Below are 16,271 nucleotides of genomic sequence, written 5' to 3'. Positions count from 1 at the left end.
AATTTATTACTAGGTATACCTAGTAATAGTAATACCTAGTTTTTGAAAAATGATTACCTAGGTAATTACCTAGGTATTTTCCATTTTTTTTTGCAGCATTGTCAAATAAATGGCAACTATGCTTTTATTTAATTAAGCTTCTCTGCTTTCTGGTAGACAGACAAAGGCATCACAAATCACAGGCCCGGCTGGCAGCCATTTTCTTGAATTCAAAGTCAAAGTCAAACGTGTTGGAGTGGCCCACTTGAATCGTAACTTATATTCTCCAAGCTAGCTTTGCTAGGTGATTACCCATTGTTACGTGTTTATTGATTCCCTCACTGACTAACTTCTTATGTGTTTACAGAAATCTATCAAAGCTATCAGATATCCTGAATCACTGATACGTACTGAAACTGAGGCTCCAACTTGTAAGTTGTAAACTTGTTTAGTTGTTTATAATTCTGAAAATCATATTCTGTATTTCTGTAATGTGTGTACAGGCTGTATCTGGCTACGTTCTCCACTCTCCACTACAGTCTTCAGACTCACCTCATATCATATCAACTCATCTCTTCACGAAATGGCAGAAAACTCTCACTCTTATACTTCTACAGCTACAAATGAACAAATATCTGGAGATGAAGACATTTAAGAAGTACTTCAAACGTCTACTCCGAACCGTAGAAGAAACCCATCGAGTGTTACTTCAGGTGACTTTCACAACGATGAAGCAATTGAGTCTTCCTCTCACAACGATTCAGAATCATCGTCTCGTCCAAACACTCCAAAACCAAGAGGGCCGAAGAAGAGGAGCCCTATTTGGAAATATTTTCGATTAGAAGGATCGGGAAAAGATATCAAATCGTTTTGTCTGGTAAAGATACAAGATAAAGATAACGAAAAGATAGATTGCAAATTTGTCGGCAAAGGAAGAAATACCACCAACATGAGACTTCACCTACAGCACTACCACGAAGAAGAGATGAAGAAACTGAAAGAATATGAAAAGACAGCAGCAGCAGCTGAAAATAAAAGTAATGAACTTCCAGGAGCTGGCTCAGGAGTATCTCGATCTTCTGGAGGAATCGTCGAATTCTTCAACAAGCCATCAAATTCCTCAAAACCGCGGGTCAGAAATCCGTATCCTCCCAAAAGTGTTGCCTAAAAGTCGTTTAAAGAGGATCTCACTCGCCTAGCAGGATGTACCTCCTTTCCACTAAGCATGGTAGAAAGCAGTTATTTCCATGCATTGCTGTTTAATGCAAACAGTCGGCTTGCGGACTCTCTTCCAAGCCGAAACACCCTAAAGAAGTGGGTTATTGATTATTCAACAAGAGTTAGGACAAATGTCATCGCATTGTTAAAAACAGTGAAGAATTTTTTCGTGACATTGGACATTTGGAGCCAGCAAAGACTCGACAAGTTTTATCTGGGTGTTGTAGCTTTATTCTACAATCCGAAATCAGCAAGAATCGAAGTAGCGGCTTTGGCGTGTAGAGATTTTCCCCATCCGCATACTGGATTGCGTATTAGGGAGCTTTTGGAACAACTTTTCGTCGAATTTGATTTAGATTTGAAAAAAGTGATCCGTTTTACAACTGATAAAGGAGCGAATGTTGTAAATGCCTTACAGCCGTACAAAGTTATTCAATACGTTAAAGCAACTCCATCGATAGATCAAGCTGAAGATCCTACACCTGACCCTGAACGTACTGATGAGACCTACGTGGAGATTGACTTAGACATTGAAATAGCCGATGAAGAAAGTGACGATGACGACGAACTTCTTACAGACAATGAATCAGACGATGGAAATGGACACGCGGAAGATAATGGAGATCATCAAGCCGAGCAAGAAGATGATGTTTATGAAGCTGATCAAGAAGATTTCCGTCAAGCATTTCCAAAAAGGAAGACATGCGTCGCTCATGCCTTAAACCTTATTTTCCAAAAAAATTTGGATCTAAAGAGGTCGTGCGTGAGCAAAATTCGAAAAAAAGTCTTGAAATTGTTGAAAAAGATAAATACTTCTGGCGTTGCGAATCAAGAACTGAAGAGACTAACAGGAAAAAAGCTACTGAAAATTGCAAAAACAAGATGGAATAGTTTCTTTTTTGTCCTTCAGCGTGTACTCTTATTGAAATCAGCAATTATTTCCGTTTGCCGAGAACGCGTTTGGGGAATTGATTTTGATTGGGCTGACGTTGCAAAAATTGTTCTCTTCTTAAAACCATTAGCCATGGCAACTACCTATCTGGAAGGAGACGTCTACCCAACTGCAGCTTCGGTAATTCCATCCATCTTGTCGCTGGAAGAGCACTTCCAAACTACTAAAGAAAAGGACCCTAATGAAAGTATGAGGCGTTTAAGCGAAGTAGGAATTACGGAGATGAAAAAACGATTTGGAAGCTTTATGGATGTAAAACATGAGGAATTTGATCAAATTTATTTGATTTGCTCCTTACTCCATCCAAGTAAAAGTTTGGAATTAACCGGAGAACTATTTCAAGAAGGAAAGCGCAGACTTTTGGATTTCATAAAACAGGAAATAGCCGAAGGAAATTGCCTGATCGCAGTTCCCGAAGAGCAGATTGAAGGAACTCCTCCCACTGAGACTCATCCGCAATCTAAAGGTGATTTTTCTTGATTGAAATTTTTCAATCCTTTAATTTCTTCTTAGCATACATTCAATATTTCAATAATTCAACTTTAAAAAATTGTCTTCCTAATTCAGATCCACATACTCAACTGTTCAAGCGTAGAAGAATTGTAAACACTTCATCTTCCGCTTCCGCTGTACAAGAAAATTCTAATATTGCCGAATTGAAAAGGGAGGTTGAGGAGTACATTCAGATCTTAAACAAAGGAGATTTTCATGAGGAAGTGGACCCCTTCGTTTTCTGGAGAGAAAAGTCCGGGAGATTTCCTAAGTTGTCGCCGATTGCTTTGCAGTATCTCGCCATGCCAGCTACTTCTGCCTCTGCAGAGCGTCTCTTTTCGTGTAGTGGTCTTTCTTGCAAAGGCAAGAAAACAAATGTCTCCCCTGTCTTGGTAGAATCGCAAACACTTTGCCGATTCAACAAAAACTTTGACTTCTGAATCTGAATTCTCAGTCTCTAATTTTCAATTTCCGTTCTTATCGCTTCGTCGTTAGTTCTTTCAATCTTATCCTTGATCTTAGCGGGACAGAAATTGCAATAAAAAGAAAAAATTCAGTTACAAGTTGTTGTATTTGTGTTGTTTATGTAATTTGGAAGTATAACCAGAGAAATATCGAAACTAGGTAACTAGGTAACTAGGTATTTTTACCTAGTTAGTTACTTTACCTAGTTACCTAGTTTATACCTAGTAATAGTAAAAACCTAGTTTTTTTTCCGATACCTAGTTTAATTTATTTTGTTACTAGGTATTACTACCTAGTAATACCTACTTTTTCTCAAATACTAGGTATTTAGTAATAGTAATACCTAGTTTTCAAAAAAAAACTAGGTTGCCATCACTAGGTGCACCTATATAACTACAGTAGGCACACTAGTTATCTAGCCACTTCACCTTTCTTAGTAAAAACATATATTTAGAGAGTTTCTTTTCAATTTAAGTACAGAACTGAATATCGGCAATCAAAAAACCTAAAAGAGAAGGCTGGGAAACGTAATCCGCAATTTTAAGTGTAAAATCGGGATATTGTTTCCAGTTTCCTGCTCAGGTTGAAGTGAGCGTCAACTTTTAGATTTAGGACACACACAATTACCACAATTGCTGATAAGCACCGTTGTTATAAAATGTGAAGAATTTCTAAATATTTCTAGTATACAGTGGCAGTGGCTAGACAACTATGCACATTGAAACTATCAACGCGTATTGCGGAATTAATAAATCCCCATTATACAAATTAATGTACTATTGCTTTGTAGACATTATTCATTTATCTAAAGTCATTTAGTAGCAGTAACAGGAAAAAATGCAAATTATGTCAAAATGGTTCATGTAACTGGCCAGAAGCGCATTGATGTTATCCAGAAAAGAATAAAAAAGACCATCGCATCGAGCCGAGAAAAACAAAATTATGTGGGTTATGTGCATTATGATATGTATATTCAACTCCTTCCACACATTTAATACATTTAAATATTCAATTGTCAGTATTAACTGTCTCCCTTCCTGCCTTAGGAGAAACGTTCTGAATGTCTCGGTAAATTCATGACAAATATAAGCGACAAGAGAATTTTACATGGACGCATGTATGTAGAGAATGTAACTGTACAGCAAGTAAGTGGATATCCTGAAAATAGAAAGGCGAGCCAGGCAATGGATCGATATTAGGTTCCTTCTTTTTTTTGGTGCGGAAGAAGCAGCCACAAAAGAGAGGTGAAATAGTTCAGGCTATAGACGTGATCAGCGGCGACGCAGAGACTATTATTACTACTCCAGACTATAAAGCTCCATTACCTGCAAAATCTGAGGACGTTAATTACGAAAGTGATGATAGTGACAGTTCAGCAAGTTCATCATTCAGCCCTAGGCAAGTCCACGGCCCAGTCCTATCGGTGTTAACAGATGTACTGATTCAGCAAAAGAAAATGACGCAGAAGAAGAAACCGAAAACGAAAGAAAGAAGAAGACAAAGAGAAAGAAAAATAGATGACCGAGAGAGAAATGGAGAAGTTGGAGCCAAAGATTATTCAGCAGCAATAGACTATTCTAGTGCGATTGCTGCATACAGTGAAGACGATGAGGCAGAGCACGTAGTCCCCGAATTAGATAATTTCTTTATACTTCTTTATTTATGGATTACCTCATTGCAATCAAATTTGTCCTGCTTCAAGAGAGTGAAAGGAGGCGCCCGCGCCCTGTTGTCCGGACTTGTCCGAAATTCGTCCTGATGTTGTCACCAAACAAGAGTAGATAAAAGCTCGAGTACAATAAATATATTGTAAATATTTATTCCATTGTAGATTCGATCCCATGGTTCAAAAATTCGGTTTCAAAAGAAATTTATGCTACTCTACTTTGAGAAAATTTGTGTCAAATGCTTTCTAACTACTATCAAATGTGTTTAAAGATTTCTAAAAAGGAGTTTGGCAATGCTAAAAGTGTTTTCATATTGTTTCATTTCGAGTTAAAATTCAAAAAAACCATGAGTTTTTAGAGATTACGTGACCAATTCGGTCGTATACCGCCTGGAAACACACCTATTGAGGAAACTACACCTGTAGACAAGGGTCGCAAGTTATAAAAACATATTTTTGGGAAAGGGCTAAAAAAATATGTTTCATTTACGATCGTCGTCTGCTGAACTATGCTAAATTCATTGAAACGATCCGGCCTGCTCTATGCGTAAACAAAAAAAACAACAGATGTCAACTGTCTAAATTTATATGACAACTGAAGAAAACCTCAATCAAATAAACCAAAATCTTCAAAATCGATAGAGAAGTTTACGACTGTTCTTTTTTACCACTGGCATCCCTGGTGACCTGGTCTTCAGGTGAAGATTTTTTCTATCTGGCAACTTTTAAGACAAGATGCTACCGCTCGCAGTCATTCTGTTTACAAAGCGATGTATATCCTTCATCTCTTACTCCGTGAAAAGGGCTATTCTTGAATAAATGAGAAAATACTTTTACAATTTTGACTGCATTTTTGAATGGATATTTTTAGTTGCAATTTTTTTAGCTGCGAAAGAAATTAAGCACTTTCGTTTTGAACGGATTTTTCATTTTCACTTTATTTGTCTTCTTTTTTTCGAGAACTGCAGTTTCCATGATTTTCTTTCTGTTCTTCCAGATGCCCAGTTTCATATTTTTTTCAAATTCTGCTTCTTTGCGAATGGATTTAATTCAAAAAGGATTTCCTCCTTTAAACATGATTATTGTTGACTTCCTCATTTGCCTGTGCAGATTTGGGATTACTTTTGGTTTCCGACTTAGAATTTTTTATATTTCTTCTTAATTTTTCCTTCCTGTCCAACTTGGTCGTTTTACCTTCTTTGGCTTAAAAGCAATCAGCCTTGTGCTGCTGTGACTGTCTGATTTCAATAACAATATTAATATCCGGAACAGTTTAGTTGTACATAATATAAATTCGTAGAAGACGTGATTTAGTTCCAGTACACGGCTCATATATGGTCCACTAGCTCTAACTACCCTACACTCTTTAGAAAACAAAAACAAAAAAAGAAAAACAACAAACTGAACTAGAGATTCATGAAAAAGCTGTTGTCTTTGTCGACCAATAAGGACATAGAAGCATAGAAGAAGCCGATGAAAATGAAGTGGCATTTAGTGTGTTTTTTTTTTGTTACCTATACTGATTTGGAATCTTATCGATTTTTTTGGGGTGGGGGTATTGTCAGGATTTCGATGGAGGAGACGAACGAGTTCTTCATGAAAAGTCTAAGCTGTCAAGACGTGATACAACTCACTATTTGAAAAACAAACGAATTCACGAACCAATGGACAAGGCATTGATTACAAGAGCTCTCAAGAAACAGGAGATGACCCAGCAACAGCCACAGCAGCCGTCTACGTCATCAAACCAGTCTGAAGATGAGGAAGATCGACTTCCTACGCCGCCTCCGCTCCCTGATGTAAGCAATCATTACTATTCAGTTTTGAAAACAAATGATAAAACCTTTTTTGTTTGTAATTTGGTTTTCAGGGCGAGTCTGTCGATAACGAACAGCAGGTGGAAGTCTTTGAGATTCAATACGAGATTCACATTGAAAGGACAACAAGTGGCTTGGGACTTAATATCGCCACGGGAAAAGGGTCCACTCCTTAATTGGTTATGAAATGTACGTCAGTAGAGTTCTGATCAAATTGTTTATTATTATCGCCATTTTTCCAATGATTACGATGTTCAATTCGCAGAATGAAGCGATAGTACATCCATTACCCAAAATACGGTCGGTGCCCAACCTGCTAAAAGTCTTGATCAATATACTCTTTAATTAATACAGGTGAAATTTTGAAAAGACCCCTGGCTACTGCAATTTGTGTATATACAAGTGGTAAAACTCTTCTTTGTAAACTATTTCTGTAGAAAAATATTGCCTTATGGTTGGGCCTTTCTTTCCAAAATTGCATTTATCTACCATCTACCCATATCCCGCTGAAATGAATTTTTTAAATATGACATCATAGACCACTACCTACCGCAATTTGTGTTTATACAGATGATAGCGCTTTTGTTTACACAATGTTTCTGTAGAACAATTATTTAGTACCGGTGGGTCTAGTAGTGTTTTGGTCGGGCAGTTTACTTGTCAGGGAAAGTAGTTGTGTACTAGTATATACGAGGCAATTAAACAGCAGAGGAAAAAAAAGAATTTAGAATTTGAAAAATTAAATCTGAGTTTAGTGCGTGTTACATAAAGCCTTTTGTGTGCGTGTTGCCCGCCCTCCCCTAAGCAATAAAATGCATCAACTCAGATTTGAAAAAAAAATTGTCCTGGAACTGATCTTATCTTCTGAACTGAACGCATCCAGAGGAAATCTATCAATATATTTTTAGTATGCAGAAAGAAACACAATGAAACTCTTTCGTCTTTTTACTGCTCTTCAAAATAACGGAATAACGATCGATTATCGTTTTATGGGTATAAGTGACGGTTGAAAAGCCCGTAAAAATTTGATCAGGCTCTCACACGACGAGCTGGCGTACGATGAGACCGAAGGAGTTTGAAATTCACTGGATATGTCAATAACTTCCACTTTTTGATGACTTAGTCCAGACTGTTTGCCGACCAAATTATCGTATTGGTTGACAGGATCAAACAGGGTACGCTGCTGCACTGGGCCAGTTTTGCGAGGAATGGAACGATTGGCCACATCACCGGCGCCACGGTTATGATCCAGTTGACGAATAATCGACAATCTGGTAACTTCATCCAAATGCAGTTTGATTTCCTTCTTATACTCTTGGTATTTGTGAGTTTGGTAGTGTCTTGAAAAACTGCTGGATACAATAAAAATTTTCTTGCAATACTGGCAAAAAATTAGTTGGTTAGTTTTTTTCACTTTTGATTCCAATTTTTTTATGTTGGATTCTTCAAAAGGTAAAACATTTAGAGCGGTCACCAAGTCATGTTCTTTCAATTGATCTAAAAAAAGGTAACCTTTATATTTAGAAATAATTGAGATAAAAAGATTTTTTATTCAAACCAAAGAATTGTTGACGTTTTTCACGCAATTCAGAAATCCTATACAACAATTGTCTACGTCGGTGTATGGCTGCTAATTTGGTGCAATTTGAAAACACACAGCACATGTTTAGAAAATCCTCATCGGTACTCTGTTACATTTTTTAAAAAAGTTTAAATAATGGATGAGATCCCTAGTACTTAAACGTGGTAAATTTTAGTTTCAGTGATTTCCACTGTTTAAGAACCTTCAGTTTTCCGTTAAAAAAGGGTATTTTTCTCCTTCACTATCATTTTGAGAAACGGGTTTTATTCACCGTGTTTTACTCAGTTTTTAACTGGTTCTTTCCACCGTCCTTTTTTTTGTTATGAGACCCATCCCTGTAAAAATGAGATACAACTCATGAGGAATGCTCCTCAGCGTGCTCAGCAGTTTCATATGATCAGAATCTTGCATTAAAATTTGAAAATGCTGCTTGATTTTTAAAAGAATGTAAACATAAATCGCGTGGAGTTGTAAGAAACAGTAGAACTTATGTATTATTTGACAGGAGGAAATTTACATAGGCAGTGTGTGGCGAATAGGAGTTACAAACCACTTACAAGTGCTTGTTCTAATGTCTGGCAAATCAGTATAATCACTTAATTTATGCGGCAATGCGTATATTTTCTCCTGTAGGCAATTTAAATTCCATTCACCTATTCTATTTTCAAGTATAGAAACAATATGAGTTCCATAGGTAGATGAGGGATAAGGATAATGGAACGCATCTTCTTTTAAGGAAAACTTGGAACCAATGATGAGCAACACTTTACTTTCCGGGGGATTTTCGATGACATCAGTACAGACGACTACATTTCCGTTTTTCATTAGAGCAACATTGTTAGGGATTTTGTTTGATAAAACGAAATCGTGGAACGTGATTTTTTTCTCCTTATCGGGCCCTTTTCCATTTTTGAAACTTAAAACGACCTTTTTACTAGAATTCATTTCTTGCTCTTTTCCCAACAACAGCTGTTGTGATGAATTAATGATCATTCCATCAGAAGAAGTGGGCAAAAGATACTTCGATCTTTCTACTAATCTGTTTCTTATCTGCTCTAAAGGTTTATTTCCCGAAGAAAGAATGTTTCTAAAGAATCTGTAGAAATTTTCGTAAGGGAAAGCACTCAAAGATTCTATTCCACAATAAAAATGAATAACGTCTTCCGGAAGATGAATAACTGCGTGTGTAGTCGGCTTGATTGGATAGCCAAAATCGATAAGTTGCTGAACAAAAAATTTCAAAACACGCGATGCTCGCAAGGCATCCTCTTTTGGTACCGGGTTTGGGCTAAACCCTCCCATTAAGAGCATCGCATATTGAAGCAACATTAAGTTGTTAATTTGTTTTTCACCCAAAATGCCACTAAATACTGAAAAAAAGCAAGTACATCAACAAATCTCTGAATTCATGATGCTTATACTTGTTTACGCAATTTTTAAGTGATCGAAGGTATCTGTTAAACTCAAATGGCTTGCACTTTTTGAAAAGTCGCAGTCTCGAATCTATTAAAGACAAAAGATTTTTGCTTATTTTACCCTCCTTTTGAACTGATACTATTCCCTTTAGTAATCTGCCAAAACAACATGCATACATTGTATGCATCGGTTCAATGGGGAATGCAGTAACCATTGGAACATTCAATCCTACAAATGGACTAATATCGTAAATATTAGTTATGTGGTTATCTCTACTTTCATCGCTTTCACAATATGACAAAAAATCCTCTTCAGTTCTTGGGGGGGGGGCGTTCAGTTCCAAAAATTGAATACTAGTTTTCGGCTCTTCTCCTGATGAATGCATCGTACACCTTCCTGAATACAGCGTTCGCAGGACCAATATCCTGAATGTCCCTTTATTCGTTTAAGATACGATCGCATAGGCCAATCGGCTATGATGCACCGAATTGACACTGTAAATTGTCGACCAGCAGTAACTTGGTCATCCAGATTCGTCGGATCAAGTCGCACTAATTCTTGAATCAAAGGGGCAAGGAATTTCTTCACGTCTGGTTTTGTTTTACAATAAGCAACGCCAATAATAACAGGTTTTCGCACTTTAAGTAAAATACGCTTGCACTTGGATAGATCAGTAGACTCACTCACTGAATGGACTATCATACAGATAGGGATGCTTTCAGACTGATCTGAATTGTCGAAAAACTGAACTCCATCCGCACTTAAATCCACCTCAAAGTGTGTCACATGACGAGAGATCAAAACTGCGTTGTCCGTGTCATCCAAGCGACGACCTTGAAGAAATGCTTTGGCCTGCTCCACTTCAACTTTCTTATCCATCTTGTAAATCTAGGAAAACGAAATAAAGGAGATCAGAAATAAACGACTTTTTGCCAACCTTTTCATCAAATAAAAACAAAAATTACCTTGTTTCTTAAACAAAAGGGCAAAGCTTCAGGATTTGTCCTATAGATGCCAGCATACTGGAGAATATCCGCGTGTTTAAAATAGATGCCAACAGAATCACCACATAATGCGTTTTCTAGCCCAAAGTGCACGTATAGGCAATTGCCCTCGTCGTCCAATTTTATAACAGGGGGTAAAGGCATCGGTTTTCTCTTTTTTTTCTCGTCGGTTGTTCAGTAGAGCTAGGTGTTTGTGACGATGTCAAGGTTTGTGCGCTTCTTTGATTCACTACATCACTCCCATCTATAAAAAGTAACTGCTGGCCTGTAGCTGGCAATGAATCGTAGGCTGGAAGAGGCTGATATTCTATCAACAGTTTCAACAAGTATGTCATATGACTTTTCTGAGCTGATCTTGCTAATTTATCAAACGTAACTGGTGGGACACCTTTCATAAGCCACTCGTCGATGTACTTTCGTGCTTTTCTTTGCAAGATTCTTGAATATTCCGCTGTTACGTTACCAGTCTTCTTCTTGGGCTCACGTTTAAAGTATCCAGCAATCATCAGTATTTGATTAGTTTGAACATCAATGAACGGTAACAACTCGGACATTTGACAAAACTATTCTAGTTCAAAACTGCAAAAAACCTAACTTAGCACAGAGTAGGAAGTAAGAAAAACGTGACTGTCATGCGCTCCACAAAATGAAAAGCGTCTGCTACATTCCTAGAGATCATTGTTGCCACTTACGTTTGACCAACAGATTGGATTTATCTGTTTCAATTCATATTTCCTATTCTTATATCGAATTAAAATGCAGTAATTTATTAAAAATTTATTCATCAAGACTTAATGGATTTCATATCAGATTTAAATAATAAAGAAGATGCCAGATCTCTCAGTAACGGTGGCGTGCAGAAACTCCATTTTGTGACGTAGTGGCAAACTTGTGTGTTCCTAAGCCTGCTTTCGATTTCAAATTTCGTGATTTTTCGAAGTACCTAATTCGACGATTTTTCAGGTAAAATTTCACCGAAATATGTGATTTGTTCTTTAAACTTCACGTTTCAAAATTTAAATTGATTGTGAGATGACATATTTCATGTTTGATTTTTACTTTTTTCCGTCATTCGATTTTTGTGAATTTCTCACGTGGTAATCACATGTTTCACACGTGGTTGCAAATTTAATCAGTTAATTAACTTCTTAATGGTTCTTTTTCAGAATAATACAGCGTTTTATATTGAAGATGGCATACTCTGGTGACAGTGATGAACCACAAGATGATTCGTTTTCATCTGACGAAGAAACATTTCAGGTCTTTTTCTTTGAAATTTTAGAAACATAATACTTTTTTTCACTTTACTGTAACTAATGATTTCTATCTCAGGGTGGAAGAATTCAGCAATTCTGGAAGGGAACGTACAATGAAATTTTGCCTGAAGTTGGTAGTCATCCACTTGGAGGTAACTCATCGAGTGAAGTGAAGTTTTTCATTGTTACCACAGTGGAATGTGGAGAAGACCGCATAGAGCGACAAGTGCACAGTATTATCCCAACTGGATGGATATCGAGCAACATGGAATATCTACTTTATCCTCAACCCAGATTCACAGTTGGGGGTAAAAGTCCGATTGACTGGGGAGAGAAGACATTCAGAAGATTCCAAATACCATTCGAATCGTGGATGGAATATGATATTCATGCCATTTTAAACCAAACCAAGGCTGGTAAGTTAATTAATGTATTTGTTTCTACACACCTGTTTGTACCGTAATGTTTATTTATGCAGTTACATTTACGAAAGCAATAAAGGCCGCCAAAGCTGCAGCTAATGGTCAACCCATACTGTCAGACGCTTTTATTTCCGACAGTGATCGTATTTTGGGCAGAGGATTAAGGAAGGCAGCTCAAAAGCGTCCATTGGAAGAGAAGGTTTCCGGAAAAGGCAAGGAAAGAAGAACAAATAATAATTCTCTAATAGAGACACCATCGTCCAGCTCCAACCTCAATCCAGCTGTTGCCATCAGGACTCAAAGCTTAAGATCTTGTCAGTCGAACACCCGGTTTGATTTCGAAAATTTCCCAACGAACTTAAATGTTGGAGCTTGTGTGGGCAACATCACCACCAACTCTGAGTTGGTTTCATTGAACAACTCATCCATGCCAGTTCCGAATGCAGCTGTACCGGCGCCCCATGGTAGCAGTGGTGGCGGCAGCAGTATTATTCGTCCGTCCGTTATTCCTAGTCCACAACCGCATGATGTTGGCACAAGAACTGAAGCAGCATTATGTGGAGCTATTAACAAAGCAAGTGGAATGGTCAACAATGGAGCACCTTTACCGTCTACAAGTGATTATTTTTTTTCATTTAATTGAATGTATATATGATGATCATGTTTATACGTCGTCTCAATTTGCAAACAGGCCACGTACAAGATGAAGAAGAGCAGAATCGGAATAATATTGATATACAGGGTTCCAACGCTTTGCCGTCCATTTCACAAACACAAACTCGTGGACATGGGGCATATTTGAATGGCACTCAAAACAACGACGTTATAACACGTTCAACGAATATTGGTAAATTTTATTTTCCTCACTTTACTACTTCGTATTCCCTTGACTATTTTGTTGTTGCTAGGTGTTGGCCATCATGACAAAGAGTTGGAAAGTCCTCCATCTTTTACTACTTGTGATGAGTTCACGAGGTTGGATGCTGTTTACACACGTAGCTTGAACAGAAATAATGACACTCCACTGTCATGGGCAAACGGTAATTGAACCTCATTTTCGTGCTTCTCTCAAGTGTTTTTATATTATTGAAACCTTTTCGCACAGGTGGCGATCTCCTGCAATTGAATGGCTATCAGTCATCTCAGGCATTTTCATCATTCGACGTTCAGACATTGATGAGAGCCATTGAGCAAGTAGAAAAGAAGCTCGATGGGCTTGGAAGTACAGTAATCGAAAAGTTAGATTCCGTTTCTAAAAGAATGGAGGAGTCTTTCAAAAATGATTTGCCCTTAAAAGCTACCAAGCACGCCAACTACCATAGATGGATCGTGGAGTCCAACTTCGGAAGTGTTTCTTTCGATACAGTAGAAAAACTCATTGCTACCAACACAGCTCTCTCGGACAAAACAATTGCAATAAGCATGGTTAGAAGCTATTCATTTTCTTTTAAATTTCAAAATTAATTTTGTATCTTATTTTCTCCACAGGTTTTCTTCATATCTGAGCGATATAAGGCGTCCAAATCAATAGGCGCTTTTGTAAACCAGGCGTATCGTTTGTTTTTATGTGACGAAACTAGTCAGAAAATACAGTGGCGTAGTGTTGGTCGGGTCAATTACTTAAGGCCCGGACTCTCTGGTCTGATGAATATGCTTTTAGATATAGGAGGTAAGCATCTTTTGTTTGCGCTTACATACAGCCCTTATTTCCTTCTATGTTTTTTCTATTTTAGTTGCTCTAGACATTTTTAATCTTTCGCGGAACACTGCAAATATTGATCATCGGAGGCTAATTGAAATGATAAAAAACTGCCGGAAATACAATGCCAAAAACTACAGGAAGAAGAATAATGTGCGAGGTGCCTTGGAGACGGATGCGTCAGCAGATGCTCCTCAGCTTACAAATGCAAATGATGACAGTGACGCGGTTATTCTCTACAACTACATGACTATTCTAGAAAAATAAGTTGTTAATTTTAGACCTCCGCCTGCTTTTGCTCGAGCACCAGATCTTTGTAATTGAAGATTCAACACCGTTTCAAACCTCTTGAATTGACGTTTATTCTTTGCCAGTGTCGTTCTGAAGTCAGAAAATTGTCATTTTATAATTTATTGCCTTTCGCAGTTACTCGTACTTTGGTTTTATTTATGGTTGTTTCATATGCAAAGACAAAACGCAATAAACGCTGATGGTTTCTCAATTCCATTTTCGTCTTTTTAACTTAATAGTAAACTATCTGAAAAAAAGAAGGGGAAGCTCAGTAGTTTTAAAAAGTAGGGTACTTGGAACCATTTTTGAATTCTAGTTCATAAGTCATAGTTACTACCAGAAAATTACCGGTTTTTCTCACCTTATTGCTCGCTGTGTTACCTCTTTTTTTCTTACGGAAGGTTGGTTTATAAATCGTAGTTACCACCAGTAAAATACCGATTTTCTTCACCTTTTTGCTCACTGTACTACCTCTCAGTATTATATGGAAGGTGGGTTCTAAAACGGTTATAAATACTAGTTTTAAACCGTTTTCCGCACGCAAACAAGCGGTTTCTCACCAGGGGAAAAACATGGGGTTTTATCTTAAAACTGGTGAAAAATACCCGGGAAAAACTGGTTTTGCCACGCAAGATATTTGCTAGGGATGCATTATGCCTTATTATATCACCATAATTTCTTACCACAAGGTATTCAAAAAACTTCCTGTTTTCGGGTTCATTTTCAATTGTATCACTTCTATCAGATACTTTTACTTCCAATTAAAATACTCCAAATGGAGTTAAATGGTATACTGCAAGTATATTTTGTCTAATAGTATAAATTTGGAAATCTATTTCAAAGATTTCTTTGAAAATATTAACAATCTAAAAAATAATGAAATCACGTTAATCAAAAAGTTATGAAGCACACAAGATTAGCACTAAAAAGTACCTTTCTAGGAAGTTTCCCAAGTTCAGCCTTCTTTTCTTCACAACATTCAATTACATAATCTTTTTTTTCATTTCTGATAAGTATTTTTCAGCCATTTTCGAATAGGCATATCAATTTACTTTTCTTCTTGTCAAAATCCTACAATGAGGAGATTGAGTTATATAGCAGACCAAGACGTCAGAGAGCAGAGGAGGGCTAAAGAGAGGGAAGGCAATAAAGAAAAGCGGAAAATGGCTAAGGGTTGCCAGATTACAGTTGAACAGGTTTCGGGGTTTTCGGCGATCCAGTAAGGAGGCAACGCTTCTTTCCGCATAAGCATAAATCGCCATCTTTTTTTCGAAACAACGACGTGGACGTAAATCGTAATTTGTCTTCCGTTTAGCGATTGACAAATTATAATTTAAGAAGAAAAAATACACAACAGAAAATGTTTTCCAATAATAATTATGTAGTTACATTATCAATCGAAACATATAAACTTAGGGAAATATTGCATGAAGTTAAAACTTGAAACCTAGACCTCCCTTTCTGTTCCTTTAACAACTTGTTCTATTACTAGGGAAAGGGGACAGAAGGGGCTTTGATTTGCTTTTCTTCGGTGACTCATATTAGCCATTACAACATCATTCATGTGCATGTTAGAAATTCTCTTGGTCTCAACTGTCTAAGCTTGGCACACACATTTCTTCAGTGAACTTCATACACGATAGTAACTTTTTTTAAATATTTCAATACTAAAAATGGAATGGACAGATGGAAATCAGCGTAATATCAGAGCTTTACTCTGCTCGCTCCATACCGTTCTCTGGGAAGGCACTAAATGGCAAGACGTGGGTATGCACAAGCTATTGTCGCACACGGATGTCAAGCTCACCTGAAACTGTGTTACAGCATGTTTCCTTCCACTATATGACGTAACAGAAAAACAGTTTTGTTAAGGTAATGATTTAATTGGGTTTTTCGAGAAAAAATATGTTTGTTCACTAAATATTATTGTGCTTGGTTCATTTTTTTAAGGTTGCTATAGTTTGCTTAACCTACAAATCATATAGATTTTAAAATATACATTTGTTAAATAC

At 37.2% G+C, this 16,271-nt stretch overlaps 2 protein-coding genes and 1 long non-coding RNA gene across 3 annotated transcripts; 1 reads left to right on the top strand and 2 right to left on the bottom strand.

Annotated features, from left to right (window-relative positions):
* Positions 1-7,568: 7,568 nt before the first annotated feature.
* On the bottom strand, positions 7,569-11,219 carry LOC124348569. The gene is made up of 3 exons (XM_046798794.1): positions 10,553-11,219; positions 9,942-10,475; positions 7,569-7,970 (listed from the first exon to the last, which is right to left on the bottom strand). The coding sequence occupies exons 1-3, from the start codon at positions 10,733-10,735 to the stop codon at positions 7,569-7,571; spliced, it is 1,119 nt and encodes a 372-aa protein (XP_046654750.1). The 5' UTR covers positions 10,736-11,219.
* Positions 11,220-11,797: 578 nt separating this feature from the next.
* LOC124348374 lies at positions 11,798-14,395 on the top strand. Its single transcript, XM_046798571.1, has 6 exons — positions 11,798-12,263; positions 12,326-12,886; positions 12,961-13,116; positions 13,178-13,309; positions 13,375-13,694; positions 13,758-14,395. The coding sequence occupies exons 1-6, from the start codon at positions 12,113-12,115 to the stop codon at positions 14,019-14,021; spliced, it is 1,584 nt and encodes a 527-aa protein (XP_046654527.1). The 5' UTR covers positions 11,798-12,112; the 3' UTR covers positions 14,022-14,395.
* Positions 14,396-15,040: 645 nt separating this feature from the next.
* Positions 15,041-15,325, bottom strand: LOC124349323. Its single transcript, XR_006920275.1, has 2 exons — positions 15,193-15,325; positions 15,041-15,125 (listed from the first exon to the last, which is right to left on the bottom strand). It is a non-coding gene; the product is annotated as an uncharacterized LOC124349323 (long non-coding RNA).
* Between the last annotated feature and the right edge of the window lie 946 nt (positions 15,326-16,271).

This window comes from Daphnia pulicaria, chromosome 7 (assembly GCF_021234035.1).
Source record: "Daphnia pulicaria isolate SC F1-1A chromosome 7, SC_F0-13Bv2, whole genome shotgun sequence".
Classification (NCBI taxonomy): Eukaryota; Metazoa; Arthropoda; class Branchiopoda; order Diplostraca; family Daphniidae; genus Daphnia; species Daphnia pulicaria.
The sequence above is the reverse complement of the archived record's forward strand: the minus strand, read 5'-3'. Positions and strand labels throughout refer to the sequence as shown.

Bases quoted from the DNA above. Each gene is read 5' to 3' on its own strand.
- LOC124348569 (XM_046798794.1), bottom strand. From the start codon at position 10,735: ATGCCTTTACCCCCTGTTATAAAATTGGACGACGAGGGCAATTGCCTA. The intron at 10,476-10,552 runs GTAATTTTTGTT...TCGTTTTCCTAG, and splicing joins CCTTTTGTTTAAGAAACAAG to ATTTACAAGATGGATAAGAA. The intron at 7,971-9,941 runs GTATTCAATTTT...ATTTTTTGCCAG, and splicing joins AGGAGAAGAGCCGAAAACTA to TATTGCAAGAAAATTTTTAT.
- LOC124348374 (XM_046798571.1), top strand. From the start codon at position 12,113: ATGGAATATCTACTTTATCCTCAACCCAGATTCACAGTTGGGGGTAAA. The intron at 12,264-12,325 runs GTAAGTTAATTA...TTATTTATGCAG, and splicing joins TTTAAACCAAACCAAGGCTG to TTACATTTACGAAAGCAATA. The intron at 13,310-13,374 runs GTAATTGAACCT...CTTTTCGCACAG, and splicing joins TCCACTGTCATGGGCAAACG to GTGGCGATCTCCTGCAATTG.